The sequence below is a fragment of the Pseudorca crassidens genome, chromosome 8 (genome assembly GCF_039906515.1).
Source record: "Pseudorca crassidens isolate mPseCra1 chromosome 8, mPseCra1.hap1, whole genome shotgun sequence".
NCBI lineage: Eukaryota > Metazoa > Chordata > Mammalia > Artiodactyla > Delphinidae > Pseudorca > Pseudorca crassidens.
The window spans coordinates 52,644,412-52,666,707 of NC_090303.1; the positions used below are offsets into that span (position 1 = coordinate 52,644,412).

The 22,296-nt window shown below is 38.6% G+C and overlaps 1 protein-coding gene and 1 long non-coding RNA gene across 9 annotated transcripts in view; one reads left to right on the top strand and one right to left on the bottom strand.

The window, feature by feature from the left end:
* LOC137229082 (uncharacterized) overlaps positions 1–5,246 on the top strand; it is a 566,856-nt gene extending 561,610 nt beyond the window's left edge. The window contains exon 13 of the long non-coding RNA XR_010945524.1: positions 663–5,246. This is a non-coding gene — a long non-coding RNA (uncharacterized lncRNA). The remainder of the gene's footprint in view (positions 1–662) is intronic.
* The window catches only part of CDK14 (cyclin dependent kinase 14), a 716,891-nt gene that overhangs the window by 59,176 nt on the left and 635,419 nt on the right, over positions 1–22,296 (bottom strand). For all 8 annotated transcript variants that reach the window (XM_067746465.1, XM_067746464.1, XM_067746468.1 and 5 more), the window contains one exon: positions 21,623–21,766. In XM_067746465.1, the coding sequence (XP_067602566.1) occupies positions 21,651–21,766 (116 nt within the window). In that variant the 3' untranslated portion in view covers positions 21,623–21,650. The remainder of the gene's footprint in view (positions 1–21,622; positions 21,767–22,296) is intronic.

The window sequence follows — 22,296 nt, forward strand, 5'->3', positions numbered from 1 at the left end:
AAATTATAAGGCTGCTTAAAGTCCATTCGGATTTAGTGTTGTCCTGGTCATATACTAAGTCTCGAAGTCTTCTATGGGATTAAGTAGGGAAACTGCATTTCAGCGTTAGAAAGACAGGAAAAAAAGAACATGGAAAACAACTGAGGGCTGGATGGCTTCCCAGGCCGTCCTTCATACAGAAAACCAAAATAATTCCTGATCTGGTCCTGGCGACTATTGGACTTAGCTCTAAAAATCCCAAGAAGGGACCTGGGAAATCACTTATTCAAACTTCTTGCCGCTGCATCCTTTGTTTAAAAGATACCTTAGGTGGAAACATAAAGTATAAAGCAGATTAAAGTGGAGTTGCTTTGATGGGGAGAGTGATGGGCTTGGAGCCCTGCCCAGTGTTTCTCTCCCTCCCTCCCTTCCTCCACCTCCCAAGAGAAACCCTGAAGGGGATCCGAGGAGCAGTCACTGGCTTGCAAACTTGTTTTGGGCACAACTCACTGTCAAAACACATTTTATTAAATGACTCAGTATAGGGGCACTTGCACACACCCCAACACGCATGCGTCGCTGAAACAAAACTTGCATGAAATAATATTCTTACTACATGTGATCATTTCTGACATATTTTTTTCTCATCTAGTCTATTCCATTTAAGAAATACTATTTTTCAGTCCACTAGATTGATGTCACCACCCATGTGGGCAGTTGAAAAACACTGCATTAAACGACTTCATCCTCAAAAGAATTCTAAAGATGAAGAAACTTTTGCTCACATCTGAATTTCCTCCCTCTCCAAGAAACTGATGGAGAAAAAGTATGGTAAGAAGTGGCAAGTGGAGACACTAAAATTTGGATGTCGGGCTGATTCACTTGATCTAAGAAGGGCAGATTCCCTTTTCAGGGAATTGGGAATGCTGACCAAGAGTGATGTCTGGTCTTCTTTCTTATGACAAATCAAGGGACAAGTCAACTTCGTTTCCACTGCATGGACCAGAGAAGCAGGGAAAGTCAGAATCAAGGCAAGTAAAAGATGGAGAAGGAGAGAGAGTGTGTTTGTACTTCAGTCCCTCCTATGGGCTTCTAGTTTATGCCCAAGGCCCAGTTTTATTTTTGTTCTTGGTTCCATAAGCATCTTGTATCCTTTTACTCTCCCACTTTATTAAAATGAAGAAAGAAAGGACAAGAAACGTAGCACAGCCTCTTGCCTTTTGAGACAGAGCACATTCTGTCTATGGAATATGTAAATAATTCTACTCTCTAAATAATTCTACTTCCTACCTATCAAAAAGAAAAAAAAAAAGAAATCTAGCACAGTCATGGCAATAAGTTTGAAAAAAGTTGTCATTAATATACATAAAATCTGTTCATGCTACAGAAGTATCACTAACATAAGAAAGAAAAAACCTCTTTAAAAGAACAGTACAGACAGTATTTTTGGTGGGTTTAAAGAAAGTGAAAGAGAATACAAATATATGCATTTACGGAAAGAATTCCCAATGTCTACTACTTTTCTACCCTTAGGATTGTCAACTCACTATGTCAATCCAGTGGCAGCCACAGGATTTAAAGGTTTTATTGAACTTTCTTCACTAACTTAAAAGATAAATCTCAAATGCCATCTATTTAAATGTGTGCCCCTTTTTACGTTGCATTTTAGCAAGAGGTTGTAAGAAATACACCTTACAAAAAAATGTGGCCATGGCAAACCTATAACAAGACTTCAAACATGTACTTCTCCACGCCAAATCACCAAATGGGCTTTTATAAGTTTCTTTCTCCAAAAATAAATAAGAGAAAGTAATAAAAAAAGATAAAGCCTTCATACAGAATTGCAGCAATTATATCCCCACAGCTACACTATAACCCAAAAGTTTGCAAAGGCTTTGATTATTGAACCATGGCTGAAGTGAATAATTTGCTTTTCACTAGGAAAACAAGCACATTCATTCTCACCACAATGGAGAGAGGCAGTTTTAATTAAACCTTATCAAAAGATGAATAAAGAATAAACTCAATACCCATTCCACAGAACTCTATTTTCATCTGTTTAGTTTAAGCTTGCCATGTTCATGCAATAATTATCCACTGTCCAAGGAACGCTGCAGTTGTGTTAATGTTGGTAAAGATTTAATTAGCTCAATTATCTGGAGAATATTGAATTGAGGCTCAGCACAGTACAAATTTCTTCAGGCTTTATACATACCTCTGATCAAAATACATGAAACTGAAATCTCAGTGTACAAAAGACTCTAACTTCAACAATTCTACTATTGAAACAGTTCCATACTTCATAATTTTATTACTCCAATTAAAAAAAAACCACAATATAAGTCTTTAGAAGTAGAACTCATAAGTGAAGGCTTATCTTGGTGCAAGAGTGTATGTGTGTTTGTGCGCGCGCCCGTGCCCACACAGTGCATACAGTTAACTTCCTGAATGTGTAAATATGTTTTTAGAAAGTTAATTAAATTTTCCTTTTAGATAAATATTAACACCCAAAGTCCAGTCCTTTTGAAAAATTTTATCTTTTCAATGGAGTCTACATATATTATCTTTTTCTCGGAAAACGAGGCATTTAAAAAGCATTGAAAGCGCAATAACACAGACAACTGTTCAATCTGTCAGACACCAGGGACAGACAGTAGGGTTCATTTCAGAGAACAGATTGGCCCCCAGCGGCCTGACCTTCCTGGTGGGAAAGAGAACATAGTGCTGTGCTTGACAAGCTCAGCAACAAAGAGGTATATTCAGGTCCCCCCAGTTCAGACACGCTTCTCACAGGGAAAAATGCAAAGCAGGAGAAAGAAGTGCACCACTTCCAGCAAAGCAGAGTTTACTCAGATCAGAGACCAGCAACTCACCACAACAAAAAATAACGTATTTAGGAAAGTAGCAAGCACCATTTTATTCACTCATTTTTAACTTCAGAAAGCTCTTATCTGGCCATTGTCAATGTCTTAGCTTTCAACCTCACCTGTGATCCAAGCTCACTGGCATTATCACATCAATTGGAACTCCCAAATATGATTATCCTGATAAAGGTTTTCTTAATTACTCTACCCATTAAGACAGCACAAATTTTCTCTTAGAAGCTGGCTCATGCTAGTTTCAAAGTAAGCACGTCACAGGTTTTGCCTTTATTTTGAAACTCAGATGGATATTTCCTTGTCTTTTAGACCCTTAGATAAACAGACTTTTCATTACTCATTTTTATTTTGAACGTGTGCAGGGTCTTCTACGCAGGTCTCCAAGTGAGCCAAAAATCCAGCAAAAGGATCAACAACAATAAAAAAAAAATCCATAAAGCAATATCCTTAATTTAAAAAAAATCTGAAGCTAAATTCGTTGCTATGTGTAAATACACGTATGTTTCCTAATTTCTAAGGTCAAGTTTTATTGTATATCCTGCTTGATCAGCTACAAGCAATGTTTAGTTTGTATGTTTTCAATTATACATATAATGTGGTAAGATACCACATTTTTTGAAGCTTTAAGCTCCACATAGAAGACCATAAATTTAAAAGGCACTCACAACTGGCCACATTATCCTTATAAACAAATACATTGCTAATTTTTAAAACTCCCATTCTGTGTTTTGAGTACATACTTTCCTGAACTATAAGGATTATGGGTATTTAACTACAAACCAACTAGTGAAGTTGAAATGAGCCCTGATTTCTGACCCATGAATACTGTGATGATTTAATATATAAGCAGGTATTACAGATACACACTCCTCACTACAGACGTGTAGACTATTAGAAAAACTTACGGTGAAGAGTAGACCATTGCATACTATCTAGTTCTTCTTGGGTTAGGAAAGAAGGCATCTTTTTGAAAACTGGACACAGACCATAATCATAAACTCATGTTGCCAGATAAAGGATAACGTTGGTTGGGTGGTGAGAAAACTTGCTCTGCTTAGTGGTCTAAATAACTTGTCTTAACGTTAAACACTTCAACCTCAGAACATTTTGTAAGGAAACAGGGCAAAAACGATGCATGGCAATCACAAACTGTATCTGCCACTTTTTTTTTCTTTGAACCAGCTTTTCTGGGAATTACATTAAGGCCTTCGTTGAGGTGGCAAAGAAAGACACAAGTACGGGTTGGTTTTACCTCATTTTTGCTAGTGTGCAAACGCTTTTATGGTGTGACTCACTCAGTGTGGCTCGAAAAGACACCCTTGGAACTTCAGAGTATTCTGTGCAAGAACAAAGGGTGCTTGGGTTCAGTCTGCAACACGAGTCATTTTTACCACACAAATTCCCTTCTTTTGTGCTGGCGAAGGGGGATACTTTGAGCCCTTTGGGTTTAGAAGATCTTCAAACAGACAATAGTGTGCAAACAACGCTCGAGAACATAACTTTACGAGAACAACCTCAAGGCTGAGACCAAGGCTTTGAGAAAGGCTCCTTCAGCAGATTTCCTTCTGCTCTTCACCCTGAACAAAGCCTGCCTGACAATACTGAAATCTCTTTCTTTCTTTGGATTAAACCCCCTTGGCAGGAAAAGTATGCAAATGCTATCTGTGGCTCCCCTGTCAAAGGCTACTCTCACCGGCTATCTTTTCTGTGTCTGGCTCTCCAGCAGACCATCTACCCCCTGACATGGAGTCCAGCCTTCCAATTCAACACCTTTCACTGCTCTGACAGTCAGCTCCCTGGGCCTGCCACTGCCTCTAAAAGGGGCTCATTTAGTCGTAATTAACGATTCCCTGCATATTTCCTAAGGTATGGTAATTGTGCTAAACGCCAACAAGTGAAGCATTCATTCTCCTTCTCATTTAAATCTTTTTTTCCCCCTCAGCAGTCTCCCTCCCTCTGCCTTCTTTTTACCTCACACCACCACAAACCCCTCGCCACACACACACTTTTCTTTTTTCTATTCCTCTCTGGTAACATTTCAAGTAAAGAGATGGAATGAAGGTGGAAATTAGAAACTACAGGAAAACAGTTCAAAAAGCAAAGCTGACTAAATGGTGAAGGGGCGCATGAGAAGTCACAAAGAAACTGAAAGAGAGTTAAAAATGAAAGATTGTTTTTGTTGACACAAATATATAAATATATGCAAATACATATATTTGAATATTATTTATGTAAAATGACCACATCATAAGCTGGTTTTGGGTCCCAAATATGTTGTGTACACACAAAATATAAAAATCTTACAAATTCATTTTTGGACACATACATTTTCTTCTCAAAATTGATTTTCACCCTGCGTTGCAAATAAAAGGTACAAATAAAAGGTAATGATTTTGTCTTTGTCTCACCAGCCTCTCTTCTTTAAGTCACAGACGAGAGAGAGAGAAGGTCAAAAATCTTAATTTCTGACCTCTTGCAAACATTTCAAGTCCTGGCAAGTGGGCAGTGGGCCAATGAGGACTGTATTATGTTCTTTCAGGCTGACCAAGGCTACCGTGATCAGGAGATGTTTTCTCTGCGACACCGGGGAATATCAGTTTAATGTATTTCCTTTGTCATTTCCCCTTACACATAAATTTTACACATACAAGAAGAATTAGTCTACTTTTTTCACATTATCACATGTATTTCTCCATGTTATTTGCCTTTATGACCATCATTTTTTTTATTCTTGAATTTTATTTATTTATTTTTACACAGCAGGTTCGTATTAGTTATCTATTTTATACACATTAGTGTATATATGTCAATCCCAATCTCCCAATTCAGACTGCATAACATTCCATCCAGTTTGGTATACTTTAATCTACTTAGTAATTCCTTTTTAAAAATATTTAAGTGGTCTATTCTAAAAAACTTATGTTTAATCTGTCTTAACATTTTTTCTTTGCCATTATCATCATCATCATCAAAAAAAGTTACTGAATTACTAAACATTAGGTGGTTTTAAGAACTTGGTTAGACTCACTTTAAGATCTTCAAATAATTAACAGTTTGTTTGGATTTAGGCAAAAATGGACATGAAAACTAGAGTTAACTCTTAAAGTTCATAAACATCAGTATGAATATATTCATGAAAACACTTTTGCACACCTACAGAGTGCTAAGCATATTACAAGTTAGACCATGACGATACTAAATTTTTTAAAATATTTATTCACTTATTTGGCTGCACTGGGTCTTAGCTGCAGCATGCAGGATCTTTTTAGTTGCAACATGTGGGATCTTTTTTTTTTTTTCAGTTGCGGCATGCGGGATCTAGTTCCCTGACCAGGTATTGAACCCAGGTCCCCTGCACTGGGAGAGCAGAGTCTTAACCACTGGACCACCAGTGGTTAAGAATTTAGTCCCAAGATACTAAATTCTTAAACATTTCTTTCAACTTCAAAAATTGTCTTAAATTTTTATCCTTGGAAAATCTGTTATCTCATTCTTTAGTTTTTGCATTTCCCCTAAATGTTGTCAATGTGTCTTAATATATGGAATTTTACATATCCACAGAAGTTAAATTAAGGGGGTCATTATTCATTTTACAAAAAATATGCTAACAAAGAAGGCATATTCTTTCAAATAAAATAATGAATTTATGCATAATTTTTCAAGAAACACATTTATGTACATGTTGAAAAATGTATACTAAAGGAGCCATACCCATAATAGATTCACAGAATTTCAGGGCTGGAGAATGAACAGGTTTTCACCAAAGAGAAGGGTAACTGTTGGTACAATTTCTAATATTCTAATATTATGTTAATATAAGTATGAATGGAGTTTTACACATTTCTTTACTTGTTTTCAAGACATGATCTACCATAATAAGAAGTTCAAAGAAAAGGAAAAATACCACGTCTTCTTTCAAGGTTATTATATGATCCCTAAAGGATCTACCAGCTTTAAGATATTTTGACTCTCCTATGTCTGACCAGGAAGTCATATATATCGCCCGCCCCCTGGGCAATCACATTAAAATCCAAACTCTTTAGCATGTCATTCCAGCCCTGTCACAATCTAGCTTCAAATCACTTTTCAGTCCCATCTCTTCTCACTCCACCATCCCCACATCTTTCAGCTTTATCAGACCCTTCCTTAGGATGCTGCACTTTGTGACATGGCTTTGCTCAAAGTGTTTCTCTAGTCCCTCCTTTTGTTCAACCTCTTTTTTCTTTTTTTTTTAAAGGGACATTTGGTTGGGTTGGGTCTTTGTTGCTGTGCACAGGCTTTCTCTGGTTGCAGTGAGTGGTGGCTACTCTTTGTTGCAGTGCGCAGGCTTCTCATTGTGGTGGCTTCTCTTGTTGCGGAGCACAGGCTCTAGGCACGCCGACTACAGTAGTTGTTGCACGCAGGCTCAGTAGTTGTGGCTCGCGGGCTCTAGAGCGCAGGCTCAGTAGTTGTGGCGCACAGGCTTAGTTGCTCTGCAGCATGTGGGATCTTCCTGGACCAGGGATCGAACCCGCGTCCCCTGCATTGGCAGGTGGATTCTTAACCACTGTGCCACCAGGGAAGTCCCCCAAACCTCTTCTTTTGTGAAATTTTCTCAAGCCCCTCTCGCAGAATTAATTTTTACCTTATTCGTCCTCCCATGTAGCTTTATGAAAATATACTGTAGCCTTTATCACCCTTCAATTTAAATGTTTGTATCTATGTCTCTCAATTGTGATTGTCTTGAAGCTAAAAAACAGTTTTATTTACTACTACTTAGAACAGCACCAAGATAATGGCTACTGAAAAAATACTTGTTGAAAGAACAGAAGATTATGTTATGGTGAGTAAGGCAGACATTCACTCCATTTAAAAATATTTAAGGGACATAAATTATGTGCAATACTAGGTGATGGAGACAAAATTGGGAAATAAGGATAAATCAGTAAACAAATGCCTGTATTCTGAGATCTAGATGCTAATGGGTAAGATGGACAAATACCAGGGGTCTTCAATACAGAGGGGCTGAAACTCTAGCTTTGTTCTCAACATGTGTAAAATAGCCATACATTTATTTGTGGAATAAAGGTATGTGAAAATGTGCTCGCATTACTAATTATCAGGGAAATGCAAACCAAAACCACAATGAGACATCACTTCATACCTGTTAGAATGACTAGCATCAAAAAGAGATAACAGGGACTTCCCTGGTGGTGCAGTGGTTAAGAATCTGCCTGCCAGTGCAGGGAACATGGGTTTGATCCCTGGTTCAGGAAGATCCCACATGCTGCAGAAGAACTAAGCCTGTCTGCCACAACTACTAAGCCTGCACTCTACAGCCCACAAGCCACGACTACTGAAGCCCGCATGCCTAGAGCCCGTGCTCCGCAACAACAGAAGCCATCGCAGTGAGAAGCCCGCGCACTGCAACGAAGAGTAGCCCTTGCTCGCCGCAAATAGAGAAAGCCTGCGCACAGCAACGAAGACCCAACATAGCCAAAAAATAGACAGATAGATAAATAAATAAATTTATTTATTTAAAAAAAAAAGAGTTAAAAAAATACAACCCTAATCTGACTTCTACTCATGCTGAGTAGTTACTTTCAATTCTGAACCCCATAATGCACTCAGATTTCCATGAGCTATCTCAAGGTAGTGGGCAGGGAGGGAAAAGACCTGAGTCCATTCTCCTGAAAGAAGTTGAACGTACACTGAGTCAGCACGCTGTACAGAAAGTCCTCCCGAGTCCTATAAACAAGCTATGTAAAACAGCCTGATGATTCAGTACTGTAGGATCAGAGCGTCACCATTAGGTAAGGTCAAACCTGATGCATATAAAAAAGGGAAAGTTACAGCCCCCCAAAGTAATATACAGCAAAAGTCTTTTAAGAGTTAGCCTTCTAATCATCAAGGACACAGATTTAAATGGCACTCAACTGTAATTTTCAGATGACATCTGTGTGAACAAGAATTGGGATTTTATTCACTGTACTCCAGAAAAACTGAGATAGTCAATTAGACAGACAGAACGGGAATAACTCTGTTGAGCAAAACAAAAAAATTGCAATGAAGAGTAATTTATTCAAGGGGGAAAATGTTACCAGCAAAATTAGCATATTAGAGTTAATGCATGACACTATGGGTATAGAGCAGCAGCTCTCACACTTTTGGGTCTTAAGGACTCTTTATACACTTGAAAATTATAAAGGACACCCCCAGAGCGTTCGTTTATATGGATTACAGCTGTTGGTGTTTACCATATTTGATATTAAAATTGATAATTTAAAATATTTATTAATTCATTAAAAATAACCCAATTGCATGTTAACATAAAAGCACTATTTTAATAAAATAACCATATTTTCCAAACAGAATTAGCAAGAGGGGTGGCACTGCTTTACAATTATGCAAAACTTTTAAATATCTGGCTGAATAGCAGACAGATGGGTTCTCCTATCTGTTTCTGCATTCAGTCTGTTCTACGATATGTTATTATGGTTGATGCAACTGAAGAAAATACCGCCTCTCACAGATATGTAGTTGGAAAAGAAAGAAGTATTTTAATAGCCCTTTCAGATAATTGTGGATATATATTCTTTTATATTATAACAAAACTCAACAAGTGGTAGTTTCTTAAAGATTAGTTGCACTGGGAAATTAGAAACCGTATCCATGAATTCTTTGTACTCTGTTACTTTAAAATTTATTGGTTTATTTTGCACTTTCAGTGAGTATTTTACCCATGCAATGATTTTCTACAATCACGCACTGGTCATTTGGAAAGTACTGATTCAATGGGTTATACAGCTCTTTTGAACGTTGACACATTTCACTATACAATTTCAAAAAAATCACATTTGCTTATGTCACTACCCATCTCACTTGAAAAATATTTGGAAAGTTGTCAAGCCCACGGTGGCAAATAAAAGTTTTCTATGGTTTCCCCAAATTCTAATTTTCTACTGAAAGCTTTAATTTTATCTTAGGCAGCAAATGCTATTGGTTGTTTTCCTGGGGTGACAGACTCACTTTTTGTTCATTTTTAAGAAACGTCTGCCAAATACCCAAGTCTGAAAAACCATAACCGATAACCACTGTCAGTCATCCCTTAAAGACCATGTTTCAGGGAAAAACAGCCAGTTCCCCTTGCAACTCAAACACCTGCCCACAGCTTTCCCTTGAGAAATCCAGAGTAATTAGGTACACAGTGGAGATGGTTTATGTAAACTTCCCATTTAGTCACACTGAATATTAAAAAGACATTTACTCAAAGGGTGAGCTTTAATAAAATTAATAATCTTAACTGCTTCATCAAGAACATTATTAAGTGAAACTGTGTTTTAAAAACAATTACCATTGTGTGGCGGTAGAGAAAACAGTGCCTAGGACGACAGTTTGGTGCCACTGCCTTGATTGATGCTAAGGAGCCAGCGGTTTTACTTCCATTGCTTTTGCGCCATTAGTGCAAATGTCAACACAGTCCAAAAGGCAAAGACCAGTTTAATATTATTAAGGAAACAGTTTTGACCCCCATGGAACTTCTGGGGATCCCCAGGGTATATGGACCACACGTTGAGAACTACTGATAAAGAGGACAATTATAAGGATGCCATTTCTTTTCTTTGGAACTAGGGAACTTATCTAAGGGGAACCCATAAATCTGACTGTGAAACTTTCAACAACAAGGTCACTCAATCCATAGAGCTGTGGAAAGATTCAACAAAGGGAATGATAAATATAATGTCAGTATGTATCAGATATTATTTTAGTTGATGGAGAGGAGATTAACTGAGAAGAAGGCAGAATAGCGGAGAGTCTACAATGTCTGTGAATGCAGAGCTGACTGTGGAAAGCCAAGGTGAGGGCAGAGCATGGAGGAAAGAGTGAGAAATGAGACCAGGTATGAACAAAGGCCACTAGTCACCTCCGGCTCTGCATGGCTGGACTCCTTCATCTGGCCCATCTTGACAGGTAAGGGCATCTTACTTCAAGCTTCTGAGACTGTGAAGTCCTTGGGAAGACAACTAGACCCAATCCTCTTATTAAAAATTTTATTGACAGTGTTTTCTTTCAAAATAGTTGACTTATTCATTTTTCTAATAAATCTGTCAGTTATTAACAAATTGAGTTACTGTGGAAGAATAAAACATCTTAACTTTAGATGAGCTATTTCAAAAGTCTTTCATAATTTTTTTTTAAAGGCCAGCTCCTGGACCACACAATAAAGCTCCCAAATAAGGGGATGAGTGGATTCACACTGATGTTTAAATTTTTAGATTTGACAAAAGTAATGCAGTATATCTTGACAGCTATATTCAGTAGCTTAATGCTAAGCTTTTCATGCTGAATACAGAACAGAATGAATTTTCCACCAGTGTTTCCACTAGGAGATTTTAGGATTCCTATTCACTTAAGACAGCAATCTGAGGCCGCTTGATAAAACAAGCACTGGTTATTTCATAACTGCCTCATAAAATGTCTCAGTATTTAAGAGAAAAGAAAACTCAAGACAAAAACATTTTGAAAATATATGTTGTAATCAAAATCTGGATGCTAAGTAAACATCCTTTAGTGTTCAGCCAGAAAGACTTGCAGCTGTGGCATCTGTGACTTAAAATAACAGAATAAAGATCTCCATGTAAAAGATAAATGATATCGTAAAAGTTTCTTATCAAAAGAAAATACATTTTCTGATGGAATTTATGTAGGAAAAAGCTTTACACTAAAGCCCATTTAATGCATTGTAAAAAATACTGAAACCTTTAAATTTGGAGTTTGGTTCGAGTACATGCTAGGCAATATTATTTTCTGTTTTGCCACTACATTCTCTTTTTACAAATTGCAGATTAATTCTTCCTGTAAGGACACTTTTTTATTTTAGTTTTGTTTGTAACTATGCTACTGTAAGTTGTTGACTTTATGATAAAATATCAAATTCTATCCAGATGAACTGACAACTAGGCTCCAGTTTCATTACTGGAGAGCTGCTCCTTTAAAAAAAAGATTAAAGTTTTCACATTGTACCAAAATATGATATAATCATATTCTAAAATATACATGTATATTTTAACATGGATTCAATCTAAATCTCCCAAAGGGCAAACGCTCTCCTCTATAAATGAGATTTCATGAGAATCTGGAACCCTGGTTTGATTGTGTAGCCTAGCTAAGCACTGAAGATAAACACCAAGGCTGTTATAATTCAGTATGCAACTGAGCTAGTCTTCCACACCAGCAGAGGAAAAAGAAAAAAAAAAAATCCCGTTATTTTCTAAAGTTGCCCATCTCTATCCGTTTGTCGAGCTGCCACAATTGCCCAGATAAAACATTTGAGAGTATGTCAGCTTTAATTAATGTAACATGACCTGATCATTTCCACAGTTAAGAATAAAGAAGTTTGCATTCTTTAAATCCAAAGCGCAACCTGGAGATTATGCTAAATTGCTTCATTCATAGTCCACACTCCTCTGCTCGTGTCAGAAGGACAGCATTTGTCCCCTCTAGTGATAAACAAATTATACATGAAATCAATTCCACTTCACAATCATTTTCCCTATTGGGTATTATCTTTCCTTCTCTGCTCCCTCCAGTTAAGCCCGCATCCTGTAACTTGCTAATGAGCTGGGGGCTTTCTGTTCCAGGTGGCACCCCCTGCCTCGAAGTCATGACATTTCCCATTTCGAATGCTGCTGGCATTTTTCGACAGCTCCTGCTAACTAGCCTTTTTGACCTGCACTAAGAGGAACTCATCTGATCGAATCCTCTAACCTGCCAATCATTCCAGCAAATGATCTTCACAGTCACTCCCAAGGCAGGAATGGAAAAAAAAAAGGAAATGCGAGTGAGAGAATGAGGGAGTAGGCAAGCGGCTGCCTCTGCAGCTACCTAATGAGAATGCTTTAAGTCTCTGAGGCAGCGGAAACACTGAAAAACTGGTGGGAAAATTAGGACACAACTGAATGCCTGGCTCTGTAATTACTGACTTCTTTCCATCCTGAGATCATTTTGAGAGCAACACCTCTGAGATGTGCCAGTTTCTAAAGAACACACAAGAACACCCTACCTTATGTAGAGAAAATAGATTTATTTCTCCTGCCACTATCAATATGCAATTCTCATAATCCCACTCTGTCAAACAGCATCCTTTGCAGAATTAATTATGTGCTGTAAGCTTGTTAAGTGTGCATTTGTAAACTAGGGATGATTATCATGTTGGCCACAGTGAAGAAAGGACCTCTTTTTTTTTCCCCAGGCATATTTTAAATGTTGCCACCATTTAGGGGGTGTTGATTTTCACATGTTTACATAAAAACAAATAGGTATGGTGAAAGTTGGCATTGGGCTCAGGGAGGATTTAACACTGACAACATAGGATAATCTGGACATTCTTGATTTTAATGAAGGTAAAATAATTTTTGTTCCTTCCAGATTTTTCTTACCTATGCACAATCAGTTTATTTAGTGGGTTCCCAGCCCACAGAATAACCCAATACTTTAGGAAAAAAGATCTACTACATGGACCTTTGGCAATGGATCACAATTCTAGATATCTTAACATGAAGTAGATTTGTTGACCAAGGAATGATACAATATAATTACATGTGATCATTACACCATTTATATAATAATGTAAAATAAATACTGTACATGATTTAATTGCACATGATAATCACACATCTTTCCCCATTTATAGTAATTAGGCCAATAGCCCCATTTACAGTAATTATTATACGTAATTGAGGGCATTTTACTAATTGCATTGAAAATGATAATCCAGAGCAATTAAAAATCCAAGGGCACTATACATAATGCAAACTACATTAAAAGAATGGTGGTAATTTAAAGGGAAAAAATTCAGCCAAGTATGGAATTTAAGTGTACAGTATTAGATTCCATGCTTGGCATGCCCGCTAATATTTTTTATGAGATCAATTTCTCAAACTTGTGTATTGTTTCTTTTCTAGATCTTGTACACTATTTCATCAGCTGGAGAAGTTATCCTTTGTTTAATCTATGACATTATTCTAACAACTCTAGGACTGTTGAAAAATTATTCTATTTGGCTGTGTGAGTGTACAGTGTGTGTGTGTGTCTATGTGTGTGTGTGGGGGGTAGAGGAAACAGCTATCCTAAATTCCAAAGGAGACCCACTAAATTATTCATTTGCACAACTAATTTGATGTTCTTAAAAGCTTTATTCATTGAAGCATCTCAGAGTATTGCAAACATTTTGTTAAATATACTTGTAATAATTTAGCTAAAATGTTTAACTTTGTTAGACTTGAAATACATTCGGGTTGTGGTTTTCATCACATTTGCTATCTGTCTAGAATTTTAATGTGTCTAAGGACCGAATCCCTGGCTTTTGTCCCAGGGCCCCAGTGTCTATCTCTCCTCAATCCCACTCCCCTATTTCTACCCAGACAAAGCTCGTCTGTGAGGAGCATCTCAGGAGTGATGAGCATTTGTGGGACAATGGCAATAGTTTCAAGTTTTTGCCTTCTCTTCTCGACATTGTCATTTAGACATTGTCCTCTATGCATTCAAATGTCATCCCAGACCATCAGCCCACTTCAACTCAAACAGCCTCCTTTTATGCTCAGACACTTCTTAGAGTATCCGCAGACCACAAAGACTGTCTAGTGGGACTCAGCTGCTATCCTGGTATTAATAATACAATACAGTGCACTTAGGGCATAGACGATTCCCTCTGTATCCCAAATTCATAAGAATCAACATTAAATGAAAAGGAAAAATAGAGCACCTGAACTGATTATAGTTATATGTGATTGTTAACTTCATAATAGTTTGGCCAAGCATTCTAATAGATATCTTGCTAGTAGCCCTATCACATCTATGCCCACTACTTATAAGAAAGCTTCACTCGTGTTATGCTGCTGGCTAAATAGTCCCTAAGAAATTAATTTCGGTTTTAAAAAGACGGAAGATGCAAGTTGCAGTGCTATTCTCACCCCCCGCCCCCGACACCGGCCCATCATCCTCAGTTTGAAAGCTCATCTGACCTGGAAACATTGAATCTCAAAAACATAGCCGATTTTTGAGCATCTGTAGGCTGATGAACCAATTTGTGGAGCATCAAACAAGTTTCTTTTCTTTTAGCCGTTTTGCTTTTAAAAACTCTCAGAGAAGGGTAAAGGAAAAGCAAGGACAAAAACCCCTCTATTTTTAATGTAAAAAATATCACTCTGAATTCTTTGTTTTTAAGAAAAACACACTGAAATATTTAAAGGTAATGGAGCATCATGTGAGGAAAAACTGTGTTATGTGCACACATTTGTGTGTCTGTGTGAGAAAGAGAGAGAGAGGGAGAAAGAATATGATAGAGCAAATGTAGTAAAATGCTAACATTTGGGGGAAGTGGATGTTGTGTATCAGCCATTCTTTGTACTACTCCTGCAACTTTTCTGTAAATCTGAAATTACGTCAATATAGAGAAAAGTAAATACTTTAAAAAATGCACTCTGGATGAATGAAGCATGATATATTAAACTTCCTTTTCATTCTGCTTTGTGACAACCCAGGACAGAATTAAGCAAATTAGATAGTAAAGGACTTAGTCTTTGGCGAACCCCTTCACAGGGCTGGTGGACGGGGTGTGGGGTACAGATCAGAGGAGACCCAACGGAAGGGAAGGCCAGAGGGGCAGAGAAGGGACTGGGAGAAGAGTCAAACTTCCTTGGCCCATTATTTTGCTAAGTAGTGGATTTAGAGGACGTAATAGACTCTCTTGGGCAAAGGGGAAGCTAAGGAAAGGGGGGTGGAGAAACTAAACCACATTCCAGCCTTTTCTCAATCAAATGTTCACAAACGTAGTCTGCATGTGTATGGTTCGAAGCACTGTCAAGTTCCTGAATAATATATATTTCTTAATCTGCAGCAACGTAGAGGTAACGACAAAAACCAGGGATTCTTTAAATAAAACCCGCGAGGAACACTAAGGTTTGTTTCCCCCTCTGCCTGTTGTTATTTCCACAACTACTGCTGTCAACTACATGAGACAACAGAGATAATAAACAGAGATAAAACTGTAGTTTGATAAGGAAAAAAATTTGCAGAGTCATGCAGAAAATAACAGTTCTAGCAGGAGAAAAATAATAAATCTTTCTGCTACTGAAAGAAAACTAGATCCAACACTTGAATTTCTTATACTGTGATAAGTACTAATGGGTGTTATCTCCTTTTGTGTCTACAGTTGAGAAGACGCAACATGGCTTAAAAAGACCGTTAGTCAAAAATAGCACACATTGAGGATGTTGTTACTCCATGAAAACTGGAGTTTCCCTCTATACTTGTCTGATTTTTCCCTTGGTAGTGTACAGGCCAAGCGAGTGCCTTCCATCTATACTGCTTGCTTTCCTAGAAGCTTCAGAGACTGCTAAGCCCAGAGCCCTCTTCTGAGGGGTTCCTTAAGGAAAGGTTGGCCACACAGTTCACAGCTCAGCTGACTGGACACACCCAACAGCCTTGCTCAAAGCCTTGTTCTCTCTCCATGATGATGGCTACACCAATCAGAGCTGCTCTGGACTGGAGGAGGGTCTGAATCTGAAGAAAAGAGCTTGGCTATAGACTGCCCCAGGAATAGAGGGACAAGAGAAGCAATGATAAGCAGGATTCATGAATAAGCAGAAACAAGTCAGCAAAAGCCACGAGATGAAGAGAAGATAAAAGTACTGTTAGTCAATGCAGGGACAGAAGAGGTCACAGCATGACGGAGAGCTAGAGGGCGCTGTTTCTCCAGGGGCAGGTACCAGAGTTGAGATGGCAGTTGAGTTTGACAGCAGACAAACCAAAGCTCCTGTGGATCCTGACGGCCATTCAGGATTTGTGAGGCCTGCCATGCAGCTTTAAGAAGTCTAAGGACTGTCCACCTGTTCTTCCTTACTTCCCTGAGCAATCTCAACACAGACCACCATCCCTGAGGAAACCGCACCATGTTTCCTTCCCCCGAAAGATCCCCACGCCCGCTTCCTCGTGATGGCTCCTGTCCCTGTGACACAGCGCTTTCTATGGCTCTCAGTCAACCGTCTCTGTCCCTCTCACTTTGCCACCTGCCTCTTTCCTCACTTGAGTGTCTCTCTTCCGCAAACGTTTTGAGCTTCTCTGAAGTGGCTATATTCTAGAACTGAAACATATTTTTACTGATTGAATTCAGTTCAATTTTCCTGATTCCTCAAAGGCAGGCAGGAGAAACGCTCTTCACCTGTGCTGTCCAGTAGAACGTTCTGTGATGCTGGAAAGGTCCTCGCTCTGCCCTGTCTCTATGGTGGCCACTAGTTATGGTGGGTAATGAGCACTTGAAACGTGTACTGCTACTGGGGGAACAAGGTTGTAATTTAGTTTAATTTTTTTTTTTTTTTTTTTTTTTTTTGCGGTACGCGGGCCTCTCACTGTTGTGGCCTCTCCCGTTGCGGAGCACAGGCTCCGGACGCGCAGGCTCAGCAGCCATGGCTCACAGGCCCAGCTGCTCCGCAGCATGTGGGATATTCCCGGACTGGGGCACGAACCCATGTCCCCTGCATCGGCAGGCAGACTCTCAACCACTGCGCCACCAGGGAAGCCCTAGTTTAATTTTAATTAATTAAAAATGAACTTAAAATAGCTACACGTGGCTAGTGGTTACCCTGTTGGACAGCACAACTTTATATTAATCTTCCTCAAAAAAAAGGGAAGGGAAAGGAAGGGATGGCTTTTCCTATTTTGTCTTTATCCAGTCCTAGCCCAAATAAGTTGATTATTTTACTTCATAAATGTACAATTCTTAAATAGTTACCGAACAGGTCATAATATGTGGTTCAAAGGTTACCTACATCAACATCCTTTGGGGTTCTTTAAAATGCGGAAGACCCCAGGACCCTGGATTTTTAAAAACTCACCAGGGGTTTTGGCACTGCCCCCCACTTCCCCAGGGTGTGTGAACACCTCTCTAATGAACGTTCAGTTAGAGATGCCAGAGAGTCTTAAGCACCAATGAATTATATTTTGCCTGGAGTTCGGTTTTTTAAAAAATCTTTCTCTTATTTAATTAAAATTCTTGAGCAATTTATGCATCCTACTGTTTACCTGGCAGCCTACTTTTAGGAAATTATTGCTTGATGACTGAGTCAGACAGAAAGAGTCTACCACATTTTTTTTTCATTTTCATATGATACTTAAATAACATTGATTAGCAAAGATAATATACTAGAAAGCAAGGAGAGGGTCACCAAAATATGCATGCAGTTAACTTCTTGCACTTGAACCAAATACAGTTTTTGCATGCACCAGACAGGTATTTCTATATTTATTATGAATTTAATAGGGTTTGAAGACCAATTGATTCATTAAAAAGAGATGTTCCATAATGAGCATATACCATTTCAGGAAAATTATAAAACATCTGTCTAAAAGATTAGAGGCCATTCTTATCCCCTGTATTCAGCAAAAGGAGAGCAGACAAGAGTGACTGTGCACTTCCTCTCTCAATTTAGAATAACTGGAAAATTAAGCTCAGCCTGGGGGTGTATTCAGTATCACTGTGCACAAATATAAGTGATACTAATGGATGTGATATTCAATATAGTTTCCGGTCTTTCCCTTAGGGAAAATTTGTATGCGTATTTAAGGCGCTCTCAGACTTTAGGAAAGTCCTATCCTTTAATGCTGATAAAAAGGGTGGGGACAATCTATGCAATCTGTAGTCTATTCATATCTTTAGAGGATAACAAACTGTAGGAAGCACAGCATCTTGATCATCCATTGGCTGCATTTTTAAACTTAGGTGCATGTGGTTTTCTTTTCGTTTCATTTGGTTACAAGACTCTGAAACCAAAATTGCTCTCTGTTGCAAAGAAAAATGCTTCTCATTAGCTTTTCCAGTAAGGCCAGTTTATGTAAATCCACGATTATTAACTAAATAACTGAAGTGACCTTAGTATATTCAAGTTTAGAAACAATTTGGCATCGTGGTATAAGAGAAAACTTAGGACTTGAAACGCTCCTCTCTACTCAGTCCTCTGTCATTTCAAAACCAGAAGTGATACAATGCATTTTCCACATTTACCTCTGTAACTCCCCAGAGAGAGGTGGCTAAAATGCTAGGTTACAATCTTAGGCTCTCTGAGCCCTCAACCTCTTGCCCCTTCCTCTCCTTCCCAATCTCTCTGCTTTACAAAGAACTGGGGCATTTGAGGAAAATTTAAGATGCCTCAGCTTGTTCTAAACTGTTAATTAATTCATCAACAACAAAATCAAAATCTAGGGAATTACATATTTTCTTTATGAATACCCTTATTTATGTAGACTTTTTGTTTGTTTGTTTGTTTGTTTGCAGTATGCAGGCCTCTCATTGTTGTGGCCTCTCCTGTTGCGGACAGGCTCTGGATGCGCAGGCTCAGCGGCCATGGCTCACGGGCCCAGCTGCTCCACGGCATGTGGGATCTTCCCGGACCGGGGCACGAACCCGTGTCCCCTGCATTGGCAGGCGGACTCTCAACCACTGCACCACCAGGGAAGCCCTATGTAGACTTTTGACTCTATAATGTTTACAATATAGACACTGGTATTCAGCTATTGATTAGAATCAGCTCCACTGTGCAGGATGTATTAGGCCAATATATAGGCTATGCTATTTCATCTCTAAGATGAACCCATTTGATTAAAAGAAAACCCTACAAAGGTGAAAAATTAAAATGATTTCCTTTTTTGCTGACTGACAGAAAACTCTTAAAATCCAGCTTCCATGCAGCTTTTCTAAGAAAAAGAAATTTAGATGTTTCCTTAATATAATGTTGAATCAAACTGAGGTATCTGGATTTTGAAGAAAACAACAAAGGCAGTAATAATATTAAAGCTTTAAAAGTTGATGTGAAAAAGACAAAATTCATAGAGAACATATTTCTAGTATTATTAGATAATTCTAGAGGAAGAGGTTCTAGATAATACCCTTGGATCTAGTTTTAAAAACATACTACAAAGAAAAAACATCTTTGTAAAGGCTTTTAAATACTGATGACTGTAGTTCCGAGCAGCTCTTTAAAATCTCTTTTCACTTAGCAGTTTTTCAGACCTTATGGGCAATGCTTCTATCCAGTGAGCATGATTTGATTTACACGGAAAAGCTGACCTGAAACACATTCTAGCCGTTTTGACTGGCCAGGCTCAGGTCAGAGAGATCTCAAAAGAGCAGAGAAGAAAGGGCATAGCCCTGCGATGGAAATTCAAGCTTCCTTGTGTGTATGTGTGTATGAGGCAGCAGCACAAATAAGGTCCAATTTTTGTTTTGTTTTACTGAATTGGCTAAGGGATTTATAAAGTCAGGGGCTCTCATTATGGCAATGCAGGTCAAATACTCTCAATAGCATCTGCTGCAACCCTCATGAATTAAAACCATTCTCAGAACCAGGAGGTAACTGGTCAAAAACTCAGCCCCACTCTTTGTCTGACCAATTGAAGTGAGAGTACAAATGCTACTGGGTGAATAAAGTTGTGCTTCCGGGTAACTTTTTATCCAATAGGGAGAAATAACCAGAAGAATGAAGAATCTTACGTATGAAATAGCAAGTCTACTAGTAACACTTCCCGACTGGCATTTATACACCATCTTTTATCAATCTGGGAATCTTTTCTCCAATCATTCATAAATCACCACCATACTCCTGAGAGGCCAAAATTGACCTCCACATTGAGCATACACAAAAGCTAAGTCCAAATGTATTGACTAATCACCCACAAGACAATGTGGACATGTAATCTGCTGACAGTTCAGCCTGTTAACATTTCACATTAAGAGAGAGAGGAAGGAAGAGGAGCCCTTGCGATGCTGTCTGTATCTTTCAATTCACTGGAACATTTAATTCCTGAACAGCCACACAAGCAAGTAACAATATGGGCTCCAAATAAAAAGCCTTCCTCACAAAAAAGTTGGTTCTCTGTTTGCTTCAGAGTTATGTTGCATTAAATGAAAAGATACATATAGGCGTAAACTTCCAAAAAACCCAGACATTTCCAACTGGCACTAAAGACACAGCCTTTTCAGAAGTTGCCATCTTATGCTTTTTTCTGTAAAGCCTGTGTGATGACCGGGACAGGCCGACAGGCTCAGAGACTATCTCGTTTAGGTTCTGCTTTACATCTGCAGAATAGCAGAGGCCAAAGAATCGAATAGGAAAAAAAAAAAATAAATGCTTCACCACAACAAGGTCTGTACTAGGGGCCACCCAGGAATCAGAAATGAGTGAAGTGGCCCAAATGGCCACTAAACTAAACTAGGGAGCCCATGTCCTTTCCAAAGGAGGCAGCCACAGTTCAGTTACATACACAAACTTCTGGCAGGAATGTGAGTTTAGTGTTGCCAAAGCTGCTGATTTCTCGAGAAAAGCCGGAAACCCAGACTTTGTGTAAAATCTCCTCATTTTAAAATGGGAGCAACCAAGGAAAAAAATTGTGTGGGCCACACAAAGCAGGTCTGTGGCTTAAATATCCTCCGAGGTTAACCATTTTCTAGCCTCTATGAAGGATGGGTGAGTAGTGAAATGATCTGCTTATGACTAAAATGGTTTGCTTATGACTACATAAATAAAGGACCATTGTGGTTAGACTCCAGCAAGTGCCTAAAAATACAGAAATGACTGACAGCACTCTGCCTCACTAGAATCTGTAATGAATGCCATAACAAACATAAGAGATTCATAAGATACTTAGGAAAAAATAAGTCTGAAATATTTCATTTGAAAGATTGACTCAATGTCTTTTCACAATTACTTTCCAAGTAAAGTAGGTCATCTTACCTGTGCTCTCTTGAGACTGCTGTGCGCATCAGTGCTTGCTATTTGATAGACTTTTGCCATAACTATTGTTTTTCCCAAAGGCCCGCATACTTTCTCCAGCTTCTGGTTGCAATCTTACATTTGGGACGGTAAAAATAGAAGACACTGTGGACAGAATGAAAAGTTTTCATTTACATATTTATAGGTGTATTTAGAATCTTTTCTTTCAAAATTGGAGGCTGAGATGCAATGCTGGATGTCCCGCACATAAAACATCATGGTATGCGTTGGTCTTTGAAATGTCAAGTCGTCACAGCCACACACACACACACTCACACAGATTTACACACACATACGACAGGGTAGTCTGCCTTCCCCTCCAAGCCACAGCTCAGCTGATCTCTCATACTTCTCTGATCTAGAACAATAAGCCTGAATTTGGAAACAACATATTTTGCCCTTTCTTTGTGCATTCTTTCATTCATTCTTTGAAGAAATATTTATTGAGCCCCACACTGTTCTAGGTTTTCAGAATCCTGTAGTGTATCAATCAGAATGAAAAGAAACCCTGGTTTTTGTAGATTCCACTTAGGGGAGACAGATGATAAACACTCAGATGAATATATCAACTAGTTGTAAGTGTTCTGAAGAATAATAAAGCAGGAAGAGAAACAGGAAGTGCCGGGGTGGAAGCA